This window comes from Crinia signifera, chromosome 5 (genome assembly GCF_055691185.1).
Source record: "Crinia signifera chromosome 5, ASM5569118v1, whole genome shotgun sequence".
In the NCBI taxonomy this organism is placed as follows: Eukaryota; Metazoa; Chordata; class Amphibia; order Anura; family Myobatrachidae; genus Crinia; species Crinia signifera.
In genome coordinates, this window is record NC_139221.1 from 293,316,452 (window position 1) to 293,333,673 (window position 17,222).

The 17,222-nt window shown below is 40.2% G+C and overlaps 1 protein-coding gene and 1 long non-coding RNA gene across 6 annotated transcripts in view; one reads left to right on the forward strand and one right to left on the reverse strand.

Annotated features, from left to right (window-relative positions):
• Positions 1–5,995, reverse strand: part of SPAG6 (sperm associated antigen 6) — a 141,313-nt gene extending 135,318 nt beyond the window's left edge. Inside the window, exons 1-2 of the mRNA XM_083189289.1 lie at positions 5,676–5,995; positions 1,037–1,132 (exon numbers count right to left, since the gene is read on the reverse strand). Of these exons, the coding sequence (XP_083045415.1) occupies positions 1,037–1,132; positions 5,676–5,700 (121 nt within the window). The 5' untranslated portion in view covers positions 5,701–5,995. The remainder of the gene's footprint in view (positions 1–1,036; positions 1,133–5,675) is intronic.
• LOC146081204 (uncharacterized) overlaps positions 5,980–17,222 on the forward strand; it is a 211,431-nt gene continuing 200,188 nt past the window's right edge. For 4 of the 5 annotated variants that reach the window (XR_014475079.1, XR_014475082.1, XR_014475081.1 and 1 more), the window contains exons 1-2: positions 5,980–6,202; positions 11,314–11,363. This is a non-coding gene — a long non-coding RNA (uncharacterized LOC146081204). The remainder of the gene's footprint in view (positions 6,203–11,313; positions 11,364–17,222) is intronic. The other variant, XR_014475078.1, reaches the window with a different exon arrangement.

Consider the following 17,222-nt stretch of genomic DNA (forward strand, 5'->3'; position numbering starts at 1 on the left):
AAACGAAAACCAACTCTTTGACTGTACCCCTGATGAAGGCGTCAGAATGACCGCCGATACTACTCTGCTGGGGCCAGGAAATCTGAGTAGGAAATCGCAAATGCTGGCTTCGGCACACCTATAGAACTGGGCGAGATGTAAAACCGTACCTGTTATTGCCTGTGTGGCAGCCTTGTCTTCCTGGCACTACAAGCAATCTCATACACGCGTAGATCTCCTATCCATCAGATTTGCATACAACTCTGAATGAAGGGGGTGATTCTGGTTGGTTTGCAAAAGCAAACTCCTTCTTTAATGGACAAAACCATGTGCACTGCAGGTGGCGCAGATGTAACATGCACAGAGAGAGATACATTTGGTTTCTGTGCAGAGCAAATACTGGCTGTTTTATTCTTACACTGCAATTTAGATTTCAGTTTGAACACACCCCATCTAAATGCAACTCTCTCTGAACGCACCTGCAGTGCACATGGTTTTGTCCATTAAAGAGTTTGCTTTTGCAAAACAACCAGAATCACCCCTGAAGACAGGGCCGGATTTGTCATTAGGCCAGTGAGGTACGGGTCTAGGGGTGGCACCTATTACGAGCGGTAGCCACTGGGGTAACTACCGGGTCCAGATCTGACTTCACACGACTTCCCCTGAAACGCCTGGGCATGCCTGTGTTTTTTCTGACACGCCCATATAATGGCAGGTTACCACCCCCAAACACTGTCAATCAACTTGCGTATGGCCATCGACATCGGTTCATCGACAATTGCCCGGCCTACAAATTTGCAGCTGTACAATCAGGTCTGAAAAATACCCAATGTAACATTCTTTATGGCAGTTCTACTGATTCTAAGACAAAGAGATAAATTTATATCATTGCTGAATATATATATATATATATATATATATATATATATATATATATATATATATATATATAAATAAATAAATAATAAAGCACTGTGGAGTCCCCAATAATAGGTCACTATGTAATGATCAAAAAGTATTCTTCTAGGGCTGTAGAAAAGCTATCGGCAAGAGTTACCTGCATTCTGTAGAGTTTCTATGTTCTGCGGTCGAGTAGCAAGCTCAGCCACGGTCTGTACAAACTGAGTCCTTGCTCTCTGATATTGCTCGAAAACTAAACACAGGAGACAAAGTTACAAAATCATCATCATCTTATTGGTTAAAAATTTTTTTTTTAACATTGATTACAGTAAAAATTTTAATGAATGCAAATGACTGAATGCACTGCTTTCTTCAAGGACAATAAAGGCTCTTTGACTTACCAGTTTTGGAATATATTTACACAGTACTGAGGTAATGAGTTCAATTGCCACCATGGCCCAAACTGTGTGGAGTTTTTTTTTTTTTATATTAAATGTTTTATTTGTTATGGAAAAATGAACGTATACATACAGTGAGGAACGTATATAAACTTGATACACACAGAATCAGAAAACAAAGTACAAATACACAAAAAACAACGTCTGCATGTAGGAACTATTTAGGACAAACTTATCCTATAATCATTAAAAGTGGTATTGGACACAATAGAACGGAACAACACAGACACAGAAGGAGGAATAGAGGTAGGGGGACACAAAGATCACACACCAAGGACTGATATCATATTCAGTTAGGTGGAGTCGCCAAGCTCAGGTGAAAGTAGAATGGACATGTCAATAGGGTCACTATAAATGGTAGAATGTCCCTGTCCAGGGGCGTAACTATAAGTCTGTGGGCCCCATAGCAACATTTGATAGGGGCCCCCCATGCTGTTAGAGAGAGGGGGGGGGTCGGAGGCACACACAAGAGCCGGGAGGGCTGTCACTTACAGGGGGATCTCAGGTAAAGAGAAAGCTGGGGGCTGTTACCTGCAGGGAGGGGGGGGGGGGTAAATCGCAGGCACACAGGAGAAAGCTGGAGGAGGGGGGGGGGTTAAGCTGCAATTTTGCATGGGGGGAAGGGGGGTTGCAAGCACACACAGCAAGAAAGCCACCTGTCACCTGCAAGGGTGGGGGGGTCACAGGCACACCCAAGAAAGCTGGAGGAGTGGTGGGGGGGGGGGGTGGAAGCTGTCATTTTCATGGGGAATGGGGGATTACAGGCACACACAGGAGAGCCAGGGGGAAGCTGTCACTTGCAGGGGGGTGAGGGCAAAACAAGTGGTGCACAGAAAGGGAGTGTCTGTTTGTTATAGAAGTAGCATTCGCTGTCCAGACAGACCGCTAACCAGTTACCTGGATTCTGTGGGCTCTTCAACGGGTGTACTGTAACTAGAAGCGGCCATCTCCCTCTGCTGCCAGTGTAAGGTACACAGTCACTCGCTTGCCCTCCTGCCGATGTCCCTGCGCCGTGTAAAATCGCTCCTCATGTGAAGGAGCTGCAAATTGACGAAGCCAGCCCTGCCTGCAGCGCCCTCTAGTCTGGCAGTGTCAGCAGCAGCCTACCTTAAAAGGACCACACCTCCTCCTCTAGGAAGGGAGACACAGCACTGTGCCAAACTCCTATTAAGCAGTGTCCGCATTACAGATTTTTTTTAAAAGATAAAAACTTTCAAAAGGGTGCAGGGGATAGACTGCTGGGTCCTCGGGCCCCCCAAGCCCCCGGGCCCCATAGCAGTTGCATCCCCTGCACCCTCTCTAGTTACGCCACTGTCCCTGTCTCTGTCTCTCCCGATATTCACTCCATTTAAACCATTTTATATGAATTGAGGAGGGCGAGGAAGAGTATCTGCAGCCCGCTGTCTCAAACAGAAAGTGTTTGTGAGTGTTATTAATTATAGTTTGTACACTAGGTATGGAGTGCGATTTCCACAATTGTCCTATGGCTGCCTTTGTAGAGATCAGAATGTGGCCCAGTAGGTAGCTATCACAGCCTAGGAGTGGATTTGGGTTATGATGGAACAGAGCCTGTGTGGAGTTTTTGTATATTATCCCCAGGCTTGTGTGTGTTTCCTCTCGGTACATCGGTTTCTTCCCACAATTCAAAAATATAATGGAAGTGGCTGAAGACACGCAAGACAAAATGAATGGTATTGTGTAAGTGTGTGCATCGTGTACATGTGTTTAGGGCAGACTAGATGGGCCAATTGGTTGTTATCTGCTGTCAAATTCTATGCATCTATGTTTAAGGGGATTGTTTGTGGGCGCACAAAAAGTACCTCCAGAACGAAGGTATGTCCAAAGCAGCATCTTCACTTACTAATATATGAAGTGTGATTAAAATCACTAATTACTATTCATTTCTCAATCTCCTCAATTTACCTATTCACTCTATTATAAAGTGACCTATCTCTGGTGCATATACCCAGGACACAAGAGCACAAGAGCAAGGAAACTAGATAGGGGGCCCACTGAACAGGTACATAGGGCCTGATTAAGGGTTCCAGATGCCTTAGGCCAGGCATGTCCAAACTGTGGCCCTCCAGCTGTTGTGAAACTATACATCCCAGCATGCCTTGCCATAATTGTAGTATTCCCTAATAGCAACACTGTAGCAAGGCACTTATATGTTAGTTGGGCGCCCACTATATTAAGTACGCTCATACCCCCACTATCCATGTTGGCATGGAGTTGATTTTATATAGTGTGCGCAGCGAGCCACCGAGCTGAAGCGTGGTGAGCATAGCGAGCCCTGCAAGGGGACGCAGAAAACTAACCAAATAGCTTAGTGGGCGCCCAACTAACATATAAGTGCATACACACTAAACGATATGCAAAAAAAATATTGTTAATATAGTTTAAAAACATTGGCCCTAATTATGGTTTACTCGCAGAAGAAAATGCATTCTCAAATGGACAAAACCATGTGCACTGCATACAGATGTAACGGGTTCGGTATGATTTACCTAAAATCAAAATCCCGACGGTCAAATTACCTACAGGTCAAACATTAGACAAGTTTTTCCTATTTTTTGGGGTCTGTATGTTGACATAGGTCAACATGAACCCTGTACTTCGGGAACGGTGCCTCTCTGCGCTCAGCACACTATTATATTCCCCCTCCCTGGCCACTGGGATGGTAAAGTATGTACAAGTCGGTATTTTGATTGTAGGTAAATTGACCACATCCCGATGTAACATGTGTATAGAGCAGTGGTTTCAAACTCATGGCCCTTCAGCTGTTGTGGAACTACACGTCACAGCATGCCCTGCTACAGATTTTATATAATGGTTTGCTAAAACGGTGGCAGGGCATGCTGGGACATGTAGTTCTACAACAGCTGGAGGGCCATGAGTTTGACACCACTGGCATAGAGAATTAGATTTGGGTGGGGTTTTACTTCAAAGTGAGATCTATATTGCAATGTAAAAATAAAGCAGCTAGTATTTACCCTGCACAGAAACAAAATATCTCACCCAAATCTAATTCTATCTGCACATATTACATTTGCCCCCCTGCAATGCACATGGTTTTGTCCATTTGAGAAGGAATTTGCCTTTGCGAGTGAACCAGAATAATAGCCATTGTCTAATGTATGTGTAGCCAGCTTTAGCCTACACTTGCAGAATAGCCAACTATCAGCTGCTATTAGGCTTGGGTCATACAGTCAGTAGTTAGGTGAGGTTACCATGGTCACATCCTGTCACTAGCAGCACCGCAGTGTATGTCTACACAAGATCCTTTCACATGTTATACATAGAGCAGCTGTTTTTGGTTTGTTTTTTCTTATGTTATAATTCCCATTCTTTTCTGAAATTTCATGATGCAAGATGGGGAGTGTGAGGGAGCTACAAGGATTGGGGATTGTGCATTTAGGGGACGCGCCTGCTTTAGTTTATGAATACAGACCCTCTCATCACAAGCAAAACAACCAGCTTAAAGACAAGTCCTTTCAAGCATCAACCCATACATTCCCTGGAATGTCTTTTTTGCACCATTCAAGCACGATTTACGGATGAAACTGAATTTAAAAGAAGCATAAAAAAAAAAAAACACAGACAAAAGGTACAAAAACATTACAATGTACAAAAGAGACACTTTCAATAAAAAGAGCCCAATGTCCTCTCATTGGCACAAGTTAAGACACAAACAAAAAAAATAGCCTTAAAAAAATGTAATAATTATACCAAAATAAGCAGCATTGACTGTATATTTTTTCACTTTGAATGAATTTAGCAGTATGTTTTTTTAGGTTGTGGGAAGAAAGTGATGCACCCAGAGGCGTCCTATGTAAACATGGGGAAAATAGGCAAATTCCCCCAAAAACTGAGCCCTAGTTGAAATGAAAAGCCAATGATTTGAGGCAGCAATGCTAACCGCTGTGCTACCCAGTTACCTATGCAATAACTTTTACTATGGGAACTGATGACCCAAGGGCGGACACATACTGTTTGTGCCACACAGAAGCCTCAGTTGACATGTAGCTAATCTACCAAAGTGCGAGCGCTCTGGCATAATATGAACTATGGGCATTATAATGTGTATAATATGTATATTTGTGGTGATGGGAGTATATACTCAGTACACTTTTATACAACATTGCCAATTTTATTGGTAGGGAGTCCTATAAACCTTAATCTGGCCATAACTTCAATGAAAGCAATGAGCATACCGGTTGCTATTGGTTACCACGCTGACAATAGGAGGCAATGATCAAACTATGACATTAATAACATGGCTAAAAAGTGATATTACACAGACAGACTCTTGTTATAAATAAACACTCAGAAGCTTACCTTGCAGGACCTGCCTCTGGCTCATGGCTGCAGCTCTGCTCGCTGTGCGTCTCTGGAGCTGCTGTGGCGCTTGGTCTCCAGGGCTTAACACAGTGTATCTGTCTCCATGGCGACCACCAGAGCGGAAGCAGCCGCTGCAAAGTGCACGGGCTTTTTTTTTTTTTTTGGAAGGCGGGGCTAGAAGAAGAGACGACACGTGTAGCGCCGGCCCCCCTCGTGACGTCGCCGCAGTTCAAACCATTGTATCCACTACCTCCCTCCCCCTTGAGCTGAGCGTCGAGTGGACCGTTCCTAAGCCCCGAGGCCACTGAAGGGAGGGGGCCTGCGTGCCGGTTGCCCCGGCAACGGCGGGTGCCTGTGCTGAACGTTGGGCAGAGTGAGGTCGCGGTGTCGGCTCATGTCACGTGGTGCGGGGAAAAAAAGCGCGTTTCCCTGACGGCGGGAATGTGGCCGCTTCTGCGTCTCGCTCTTTCTGCTCGACGCCGCCATATGCAATAACATCGCCAAACGAATAGTGTCAGATAAATGTACGGTAATAGAGATATCAGAGGTCGTCCCTTTATCATTCTTCTGTGTCTGCGTGTATTGCATTGCGCGTCCCTGCCGGAGGCGCCTACTGTACACCCAGAACCGACTTTATAGCGATATAGCACCGACTTCTGACAGGAATCATTCGCCCAATTGCTTATAGGAGCCAGGCACATATATTTTATAAGAGGAGGAAGGTTGTTTTTTAACCTGCATGTAAAAATACAGAAATTGAAGTAAATAAAGAGAATTAATATCTATCTGCCTGTCTCTTCAGACAAGCAGAAAATGTAAAATCATATAGGTCTATAAATCTAACGTATATGTATGTATATATATATATATATGTGTGTGTGTGTATATAAATATATATATATATAATTCTATATATAATCTACATATATAGGTATAAGTATAGCTATATATATATATAAGTATATATGGTATAAGTAATAAGTATAGATATATATGTATGTATGTATATATAGGTATATTTACATATGTATATTTATTAACAGTAATATAGCACATACATATTCTGCAGTGCTTTAGAGTATAGCTAAACATTCACATCAGTATATGTATAGATAGATAATAGGTATAAGTATAGATATATATGTATACAGTATATAGCTATATATATATATATATATATAGATTTAGTTCTATTAAAAAAATGTTATATATATATATAAATGGATAGATAGATAGATAGATAGATAGATAGATAGATGGACAGATAGATAGATAGATAGATAGACAAACAGACACAATTATAGGTGATTTACAATATGCAACAAGGCTGACATGTATGGTAAGAACAATTCCCAATGCCTAATGCTATAGTATACAATACATTGAAATGGGCTGCAGCTGTCAAGCCCTATGTTATATAAAACAATTAGCAGCAATGCTATGTACCATCACTAGCAGCATCATGTATGCACACATTAAACAGTGAGATTCTGATCATTGCTTCCCAGCCACCTAAAGAACTGCTGTACAAAGCCCATCACCTACCTACAGTATGGCGTCCCCTACACTTCTAAACACTACAAATGTTACAGCTCATCTCTATTCCTGACAGTGGTGAGGCTCCTTTCATAAGGCAATTTCAGCCAATAGCACTTCATTTCAGGGATTATTATGGCACATTTGAAACCTGAATTGGAAATATTTACAATGTGAGAAATAACATAAAAGAACACTGACCCATTTAAACAACAATTCTTTATAGGCCTAATCTACTCTGACATGAATGTTTGTTGTTTTGTGTTTGTTTGTTTTCTTGTGTTTTACTGGATTATTCTACTCCTAATTACTTACTTAATTAAGTCATTATTAAATCTCTATGTAAAAGTATTTAGCTTCTTTTAGATCACATGTAACATGCTGCTGTCACCGTCATGTACATTTAAGAGGATATGAAATTAAGAGGTAGCTATCAAAGTTCAGAAAGAGATAAAATTGTGAGAGTTAAAGTACCAGACCATTATCTTTTGCCTACACTTTAGAGGCAGTGTTTTAAAAATAACAGGAGCTGATAGGTCTGTAAATGATCTGTCACAATTGTATCTCTTTACACACTTTGTAAAATACCCCCCCCCCCCCCATTAATATTGGTTCAATACTAATTAGTTTATGTTTTTGGTGTCATTGTATTGTGCCTATATTTATTAACTACTTTTCTTTGCTATTGTTAGTACCTATCTCACATTGCAATAGTCCATAATATAATCATCACTAACAATAATCCCTAATTGCAGTACTTATAGCCTAGAAGAAGGACAGATTTTAGGAATGATCCAATCTATTAAAATATGCTGATCATGTGTCAGCATCTCAATAGATAGATAGCATGTCAATAGATAGATAGATAGATAGATAGATAGATAGATAGATAGATAGACAGACAGACTGTGTGGAGAAAATGAATATAATTATACAGCAGTGATTTCGAACTGAGTCAGTTTGTCATGTTTGTCACAGTGCTAGGCTTTCTGCACATTATGTATAATAAGCATTATCTTGCAGTGTTAAAAATAGTATTTTTGTTTCTTTTTGACATTGCTGAAGTGTGAAAATTAGAGAACGTGTGTATATATATATATATATATATATATATTTATTAATGAGAATAAAAACAATATTAGTATAACTACAGATTATGAAATAAACTCAGTGATTTTATATTATAAACAACAGGGCCTGGTCTTTATAACTACTTTAAAAATGAGGTACATTGAATCCTATTGAATCCTATTATTATCCTAATATTATTTTTATTATTACTCTCCTTATGAAATATGCTACTGATACAGAATGACTTGTGACACCTTATGAATTCTCACTGCAGAATTGAAAAAATGCCGAATTTGCTACAGTACAAACAAAACAATACAGTGGCGTTGCACAGCTTTATTTATTAACAGTTTCTTATATAGCGCAGCATATTCCGTTGCGCTTAACAAAGGAGACAGTGATACAACAAACAGTATTTACAGACAGTCAAAATGTAGGAGGGCCCTGCTCGCAAGCTTACAATCTATAGGGAAATAGGCATTGATACATAAGGATAGATACTGTATTGCTTTATTGCAGCTTTGTAATCACAATTACTAAAGGATGGCTTTGGGGGTATGCATCAAAGCTTGATTAGAGATAAAATTGTGAGAGATAAAGTGCCAACTAATCATCTTCTGTCTTATTTCAATCAGTCTGTAAAATGTAAGCTGATTAGCTAGGTCTTTATTTCTCAGTTGTATGGCTCTCTGGGCTTTGATAAATATGCTGCTTATGTTGATGACATAATAGAAAATATGCCATGCGAATAATGAGTAGAATATAGTTAAGTTGGAACAATTGAAAACAGTTGAGCTACATTTCTGAGTTAGCTTTTGTTTTTCAATACAAATAAATGGGCCACAGACTGGTTATTAACTTTTTACCCTGAGCAAGCTATTCCCAACATGTGTATTAGTACTCATTATTTATGTTGTCATGTTAATCAGATCAGATCACACAAAAATAAATAACATAACAGGAGAAACATTTGAATGTAAAGTAAAGCAAAGTGAACTAAATGTACTTTTACAGGGATACACGTTATATTTCATAAGTTGGTTTTCAAATAAACTCATATTCATGACTAGTCTTTTAACCTGCAACAGTTCAATATCAGTGCATCAAAAAAAATGAATAATATGTGAAAACACCAAAGAGGAAATAAACCATTGCCCTGAGGCCTACATGTTTGCTTTCTGCCACAAATACACAAAACACCATAAGTGACATTCTTGTGTATTTTTCCCATCATGCAACAAACACCCGTTAGTTTATTTTCCATTGAAAATATGTTCTTTTTTTTTTTTTAAATGAGACATGGAATTCTGTACAATTCTATAATTATATTGTTATAAATGTGTATTGACGACCATTGAAACAAAATAAACAGTGCCTAAAACTATCCAAGTATTATTTTGGTCTAAAAGTTTTAGTTAGATTTGAATGTTTGCATGCTTTTTCCATGATGTGTGATAGAGTTCTTTGTACTAAATTGTTTCAATGATTACAAATACTTGTCCAAACTCTTGTGTCCTATTGTTATCTGTATTCAATGGCCTGTCCATATATTTTATATCAAATGCAATGAGCTGGACTTTTATATGTATACCAGACTAAAAGATATTGCAAATATGAAAAGGAACCTATATAGAAATTCAAAACAATTGTGCTGAAAACATATATATATATATATATGAAAAGTTTGCAATGAAGTGTCAATCAGTAATGCGACAAACAGTTAACAGACTTAAGTATATCTAAATTTGGGAATCAAGTATTCTAGAGCATACAGATGACATATATGGGAGGTATTTATCAAAGTTTGTAGACAGATAAAATTTGTGGGTGATAAAGCACCAACAATTAGCACCTAACTGTAATCATTTCAGATACAGCCTGCAAAATGTAAAAGTGAAAAGCTCATTGGTTTTTTATCACTCATAATGTTATCTCTCTCCAAGCTTTGATAAATACCCCCATAAAACTAATACTGTAAGTCACAGTTTTTATCCTGATGCCTGCAAAATGGTAAAAAAAAAGTAATTATGTTTTCCATTAGAAACCTTTCTTACAACAGCAAAATACAAAATGCTTGGAATGGAAATATGTGACATTCAAAAATCACTTCACCTCCTGATCTCCTTGCTCATTAAAGTTTTAGTTTTTTTTCTGTGCATATACAAATACAATGAACTGGAACACACTTGACAAAAATATGTGTTCTGGATATATTAGGTATTATGTGAGAAAATGATAGAAAAGCAATGAACCACTAAATTCCATAAACAATCTAAAATTAAAATAGTATAGATGGGCATTGTGCTGTGAGTGCACTGAGGTCTTTTCAGAATATCCTTTTTGGACAAAGCATGTTTGATAAAGTGTAACTGATATAGTATCATTTACACACTTCCAAATTATTTTTGTGTAATATTTTTAGTTGATAATACAGCATTACACCTTGTGCTTAATTGTGCCAGGATTTACATAAAGCCAGAGTGGATCTGACTACACATACAAGCCATACATGAAAGAATTGTAAAAGATTCCTGATTCAATCCAATGCTGTCACTTTACATTAAAGAGTGTGAGATCATTACTTAGTAACATTTACTAAATAAACATAAAAGTGCTAGGCCCTGTTCACTACAATGTACAATGAATGGATCACATCACTGATTATATGCAAGATATAAAGTGGTGAGAACAAACCGTTTGCTGATTTGGGGGGTGGGGGGGGGGGTATGTAGAATCTTGAATATAATATGTTGGGCTTGATCATTGATGTTGGAATGAATTAGACTCAGATATATTACTGATGTAACTGGCCATGCACCTTTTTATCTATAATGTTATATCCCAATGTGTTACACCTCCTTGCCCTGCATACACATATCCCCAGCATTAATTTGGACTGTACATTTCAGTGTTCGTTTTCCAATAATTCCCACCAGTTATTGCTGTGTCTATTAGCAATATGCAAGGACACATATTTCACTTTAGTGGTGAAGCTGCTAATCTGACAGATAGTTTTTTTTCTTTACAGGAAGGGAAACGTCCCCGGAGTGCCCCATATTCCACCCGTTATCAGCACCGGTTAGTACAGCAAGTTATCAATGTTATGTATTCAGTGTGCCACAGTAACATGTCGCCACACATTATACAATAAGGACGGGCATGGGTTCCTTGTATGTGACATGTGTGCACCGTATTCCTATGTAGCCATAACAGCCAAGAAAACTGTACTGGTGCAATTATCATTAATGATGTGCTTGTACGGCTAGTGTATGTGCTATATGGAGTGCGAGAGAGTGGCTATTCTGTACTGTTACTTATAAATGGGCCCCTCACACCAGTGCCTACTCCATTCATAAATAGTTACCTTTATTGTGGATCTTCGCTGAGCTCACGGATGGATGCAGCAGCACGTAGTACTGTACTACAGCCGTGGCAGCAAGTGGGTTAATAGATTTCTTTATGTCTATTTACACATTGCACGCTAACAACCGAGCTTGGTTTCTGGTCTATTGGTGGGCAAACCGGGGAAGCTCTCTTCGGTAAAACCTCACTGTTCTGACGTGGTCAATTCTACGGCATAGTACGTTACCGGGCAGCGTGCTGCTACAGCTCTGGCGGGGATAAGAAGCCAGGCAGCAGTGATCATTGCTCACATCCAGCTCCTTCTTTCCAGTGCAGCAGGATGACTCGTATAGGCAACGAGAGGGGGACAACAGGGGGGCACACGAGGGCCAACACTACAGGCAAAGGGGGTATAAAAGGGCATGCAAGACGGCCGGCTGTTATTGGGAAAGGCCTGCATTTTGTATTACACCGTGCTATCCACAGTATCGGAGCTGGAAATAAGGCTTTAACCCTTTTATCCCCATACCCAGGAGAACAGTGGTGTTGCCTGGGATTTTTTGCGATGTTGATTAGACCGAGTGCCATTCCTGCTACTGTGTACTAGAGATATATAGACATATATTTGTGTGTGTGTGTGTGTGTGTGTGTGTGTGTGTGTGTGTGTGTGTGTGTAGAGTAATGTTCTTGTAAAATTGAGTTATTGAAAACTGAGTTAAAATGCTGAAATTATGTCATCATACAATTGAAATTTGTCATATATGTGTGCACAAGACTCCCGTTAAACCTGAAGTTATATATATTTCTATAGGTACATTGTATTCATTAGGCACAAGTGGTACTCAGACACACACACACACACACACACACACGACACCTGAGACCAACAGATGTGCTGTATTTCTGTATGTTGTATGCATGCGGTGCTGTGAGCTATTGATTTGTCTTTCGCACTGACTTTTGGTATCTATGGGTTGTATTATATTAGTGGTGTATTGTGTGTTTCTATGCATTATGGGGACTCGTTGAATCAATCTGATTAAACTAATGTCAATGACTTAACTAGTGGCCAGCGGGGACATAGATATATTATTGTAATGACAATAGCATCTCTGGTAACGCAAAATAAGTCCGGTAGAGTCCTGTCCATTTGTTACCAGTTGTATATGTGTAATATTGCAGAATATCAATAGCACAGGGAGAAGCAGATGGGCAGAACACAGGTTAAAATGGTCCCCTGGGTCCCTTCCCCGTGCTCTGCGCTAATACACGAGTGTTGGGTAGAGAGGTGAACTTTCAACGACACAGAGGAGGATCAGCGTCAGTGTACGGCTTCTGCAACCACACAGATGCCATACACCAATAGGGGTACAAACCGGACCAGGACAAGACCCCCGGACCGGAACATCAAACTCTGCAAGAAGCTCCCAACTGGACTATACATCTGCCACTCACCTAACTAGTAATCCCCTCACCCCACCTCTGGCTGCACGGCTGCTCTGTGCACTCCCACTCTGTACTGTTTCCAGCGCTCTACCCCCAAGTTCACAGTCAAGACTGTCTATTATAATTAGATTATTCTCTGCCAGAGGCTCCACTGCAAAAGGATCTATGCACATCTCCCTTCTAGGAGAGCTCTGTGGGGAATCATTTATTGCAAACTGCGCATCCAGCACTAGCTAAAAGCACAGTATTCCCATGGATTTTCCCTAATGATTATGGAGAAACATTAAGTTATTGACAACTAGACGTGACATCCTCTCTTCTAACTCTTGATGTACGTATATATTTATAGAGAGAGAGAGAGAGAGAGAGAGAGAGAGAGAGAGAGAGAGAAAGGGGGGGGTGGGGATAGATACACTGTATATGCTGACGCCATATAAGTAACTGTTAGTAGATGAATAAGATGAATAATTAGAGAGTCTGTGAAAGCTAGGAGAGAGATGAGGGAGTGGGATTGAGAGGGAGAAAGAGAGGTGGGCTAGAGAGAGAGAGAGAGAGAAATGAACGGACAGTCTTTACATACTGATGTACCTAATGCTGACCCGCAGCATTGGTAAGACTGTACTGTACAGTAGCAGAGCTGACGGTGTGTGCTGCACCCACAATGTATTTTTGAGCTAATAGCTGAGAACACATACCACATTGTACTTCTATACCATTTATACCAAGGTGTTTCAGCGGCGTTTTACCATTACAGAGTTGCATGATTGCCTCTTGGTATGATGGCATATAATAAACGCTGCTGAGGGAATAGAAAACCATCACAACTTTATTTACATCACACAATAAGCTGGCGCCTCGTGTAGAGGTGGCTTTTTTTTGTTATTTACGACTGGTCAAAATCTTTATGGACTTTACAGTGATGTCCAATCATTCCAGACTCATCATTTTCCTCTAATGCTTATGTTTCCTCTTTGGAATTGATAGTGTGTAGAAGTAAAAGTTACGGTTAGTTCTCTATACATACCGCCATAGTCCCAACATTATACAAATCAGCACAACTTTTATATTGTTACGGACATGTGATCTTGAATGATATTAGAAAGCGCACTACTATGTATCATCAGATGGAGTTTCTAGTTAGATGCTTTGGGAGATAAACAGGTGGTAATGGAAAAGACCTGTAGGGACACGCATGCGCAAATGTCCATATAACCTGATAACACTGTATAGCGTACCGGATGATAACCACTGTCGCCTGTCTTTACGTAATGCCATGGGAAACTAGATATTATTTTTTGTCATTATTATTCCCTTGCCTTGGGTGAAAGTAAGTTGACCTTTTAATAAAAAAATATTGTAATGCGTTGACTTCAGTGGTACCCTGTTACCGTACCCACCAAGGAAACATTATCTCACCTTTATGGGGAACTGGAGAAAAGGCCCACTATATTAATGCCGAAGTGTCTGCCTTGTTTGTTGGGATGTTATATGTAACAGTGTTCAAAGATCCAGTCTCCTATTTCTCTTTCAGGGATTCAAATCTTTCACTGATACATGTTATGTTTACAAGGGAACCGAAAAGCTGCCCAATTATACGTTTTGGGGTAGACATAGCGAACAGTGATTCAATTATGAGGCTTTTAGGTTGCAAAAAATATTTGTTCCCCCCTGCAGAATAGCGTACATAATTTATATCTGATGGTAATTCATATACACCCACAATAAATTCGTGTCAGACGGCATTTCAAAATCTAGGCCCACAACAATAATGTAACTTTAGTTTTGAGTCAAATAAAGTGTTAACTTGCTCAATTGTAATTTGTGGTGTTTTCATAGGCCTTCAACACAAAGCACCCATGTACAATGTTGTATGCTAATTCCCAGCATGCAGTCTATAGTTCCACTGCACATAAGCCTATAATAGATGCCTATGCAAGAGAAAATAAGAGTGATTACTTTAAATGCAGTTCGTAACCTGTACATCTACTATACTATCACCAGGCAAAGAGACGGTTCATTCAGGATGATTTACATTACTGCTTAATAGGAGTTCAATCCTTTTGGGTTAACAACCCCCTTTTTTTAAGGAAACGTCTCATATATAAAAAAAAAATAACAAAATGACATTGGATTACGGACCTATAGGTAGAGTCTAGTGGTGGGGTTAGCTATATTTGCCATCTATACATACATTTTCATATGTAGGAGATTATAGGATGAAAGCAATTTAAACACAATTTTAATAACACATATTTGTACTTCATATGGACGTATACTCTGCTTGTTATAGGACTTGTAAAACAAAACAATTAACGGACAAATACAGAAATATACATTCAAATATTTTAGTTACCGTAATAAAAATATATATTCTGAGATAAGCTGTTCTGGAGATAAATATAATTAATAAGTTGTGTACATACTGTATCATACACGTAGTAGTAGGAGTTAGATCCATTTCTAGGGGGAACATGCACCCAAACCCGGGTCATTATAGCATTTATTAAATAAAGCAGCGATGATTGGATCTAGTAACATGGAGTGGGATTTGTACACTATCATACTCCCCAACATGGCCCTCTCCAGGAGGGACATAATGCTCTGTTCCTAGACTTCTCTCTTAATTTATGATTGATATCACCTCTGGTAATACCTTTTTTTTTAAATCAATAAACCTATTTTAAACAGGTGATGGCAATCACAAATTAAGAGAGAAGTCTAGAAACAGAGCATTGTGTCCCTCCTGGAATGGGTTATTTTGGGAAGTATGCACTATTGTGTAGTTATCATGAAATAAAACTCCCAGTAACCATGGCGACAAACGGTCTACACCAGCTCTCTGTTACATGTCTATACACCAATGCATCTGTTTCTCACACTTTAGTAGTGAGATAATAGTTTACAACTAGTGTCTGGTGTAATTCTGCATCCCTAGTTCTAATGCATGCACAGTATTACACCATGAGTCGTGCGTCCCAATATTCCCAATACACCTCGCTGTGCTGGAGGAAAACGTGGAGGCAGTTATTTCTATACCGTATGTAACATATGGAATTGCTTCTCAGAGCGGAGTAAAGTGAGTATAGATTAATGTGAGTACAACATCCCTAGAGTGCACACTTCTCCGCGGCTGCTTCTTGCCCTCATAAAAATCCCATATTAACTATCGATCTGAAAACTCTTGCAGTACAGGGTATTAAGGACAGGTATGCTGATCTCAGCTGTTCCTTCCAGGGATAGTGCAGAGTGCTCTTACCTCCCGCGAACCGACAGGTGCATAATCAGGTGGCTACAGAGAAAATAGCTCCTGTGTGACGTCAGTATTATAAGTTACTTCCATGTTGTGTTATCCCATTGCGTGCAATGATCTGTTATTACTTGCACGAGTACGAAGAGTAACATCATACACATCTAACAGCTAAGGAATCAATTCAAATATACTATATATATATATATATATATATATATATATATTATACACACACACACACACACACACACACACACACACACACACACACACACACACACACACACACACACACACACACACACACACACACACACACACACACACACACACACACTGACTGTACCTGCTGGGAAAAGATAGAGGGTGTTATATGTGGGTCCAGGGACACCCAGTTGTGACCCCCCCCCCCCCCCCAAGTCTCTCATAGGGGCTTAATGCTGGCACAATCACAGTTCAGCCCTGTTGCTATTGGCAACGAATCAGCTGAGCAGCACCTCGCAGGGTACTGCACTGGGCAGCAGGAGCCTGCTGGCAGCTGCCACGGAAATAGGGGGTGCGGAAACCTTGTCATGCATGGAAACAACTTAAAGCAGAACGCAGTGCAATGGCAGCTCTCACTCTGCGCTGCTGCACTGCCCTGCATTGCTCTGCTCGGCTGTCACATCCCCTCGCTGACAGTCTCCTTATTCCGTGCCAAGCTGGCACTGCCAACAGCAGGACGTTTGCAAAACTGAAACTCTATCTCCCCGTGGGGCCCATGTCAGCCACCAACGCCTGGGAGCAAGGCCGGGTGTGTATGCTCTGCTCTCAAAGGCCACAGAGCTATGAATTGCAGAAGGGCGGAGGAAGGAGGGGGAAGGGAATGCTAGCTGAGCTGAGCTACGGGCAGAGAAATA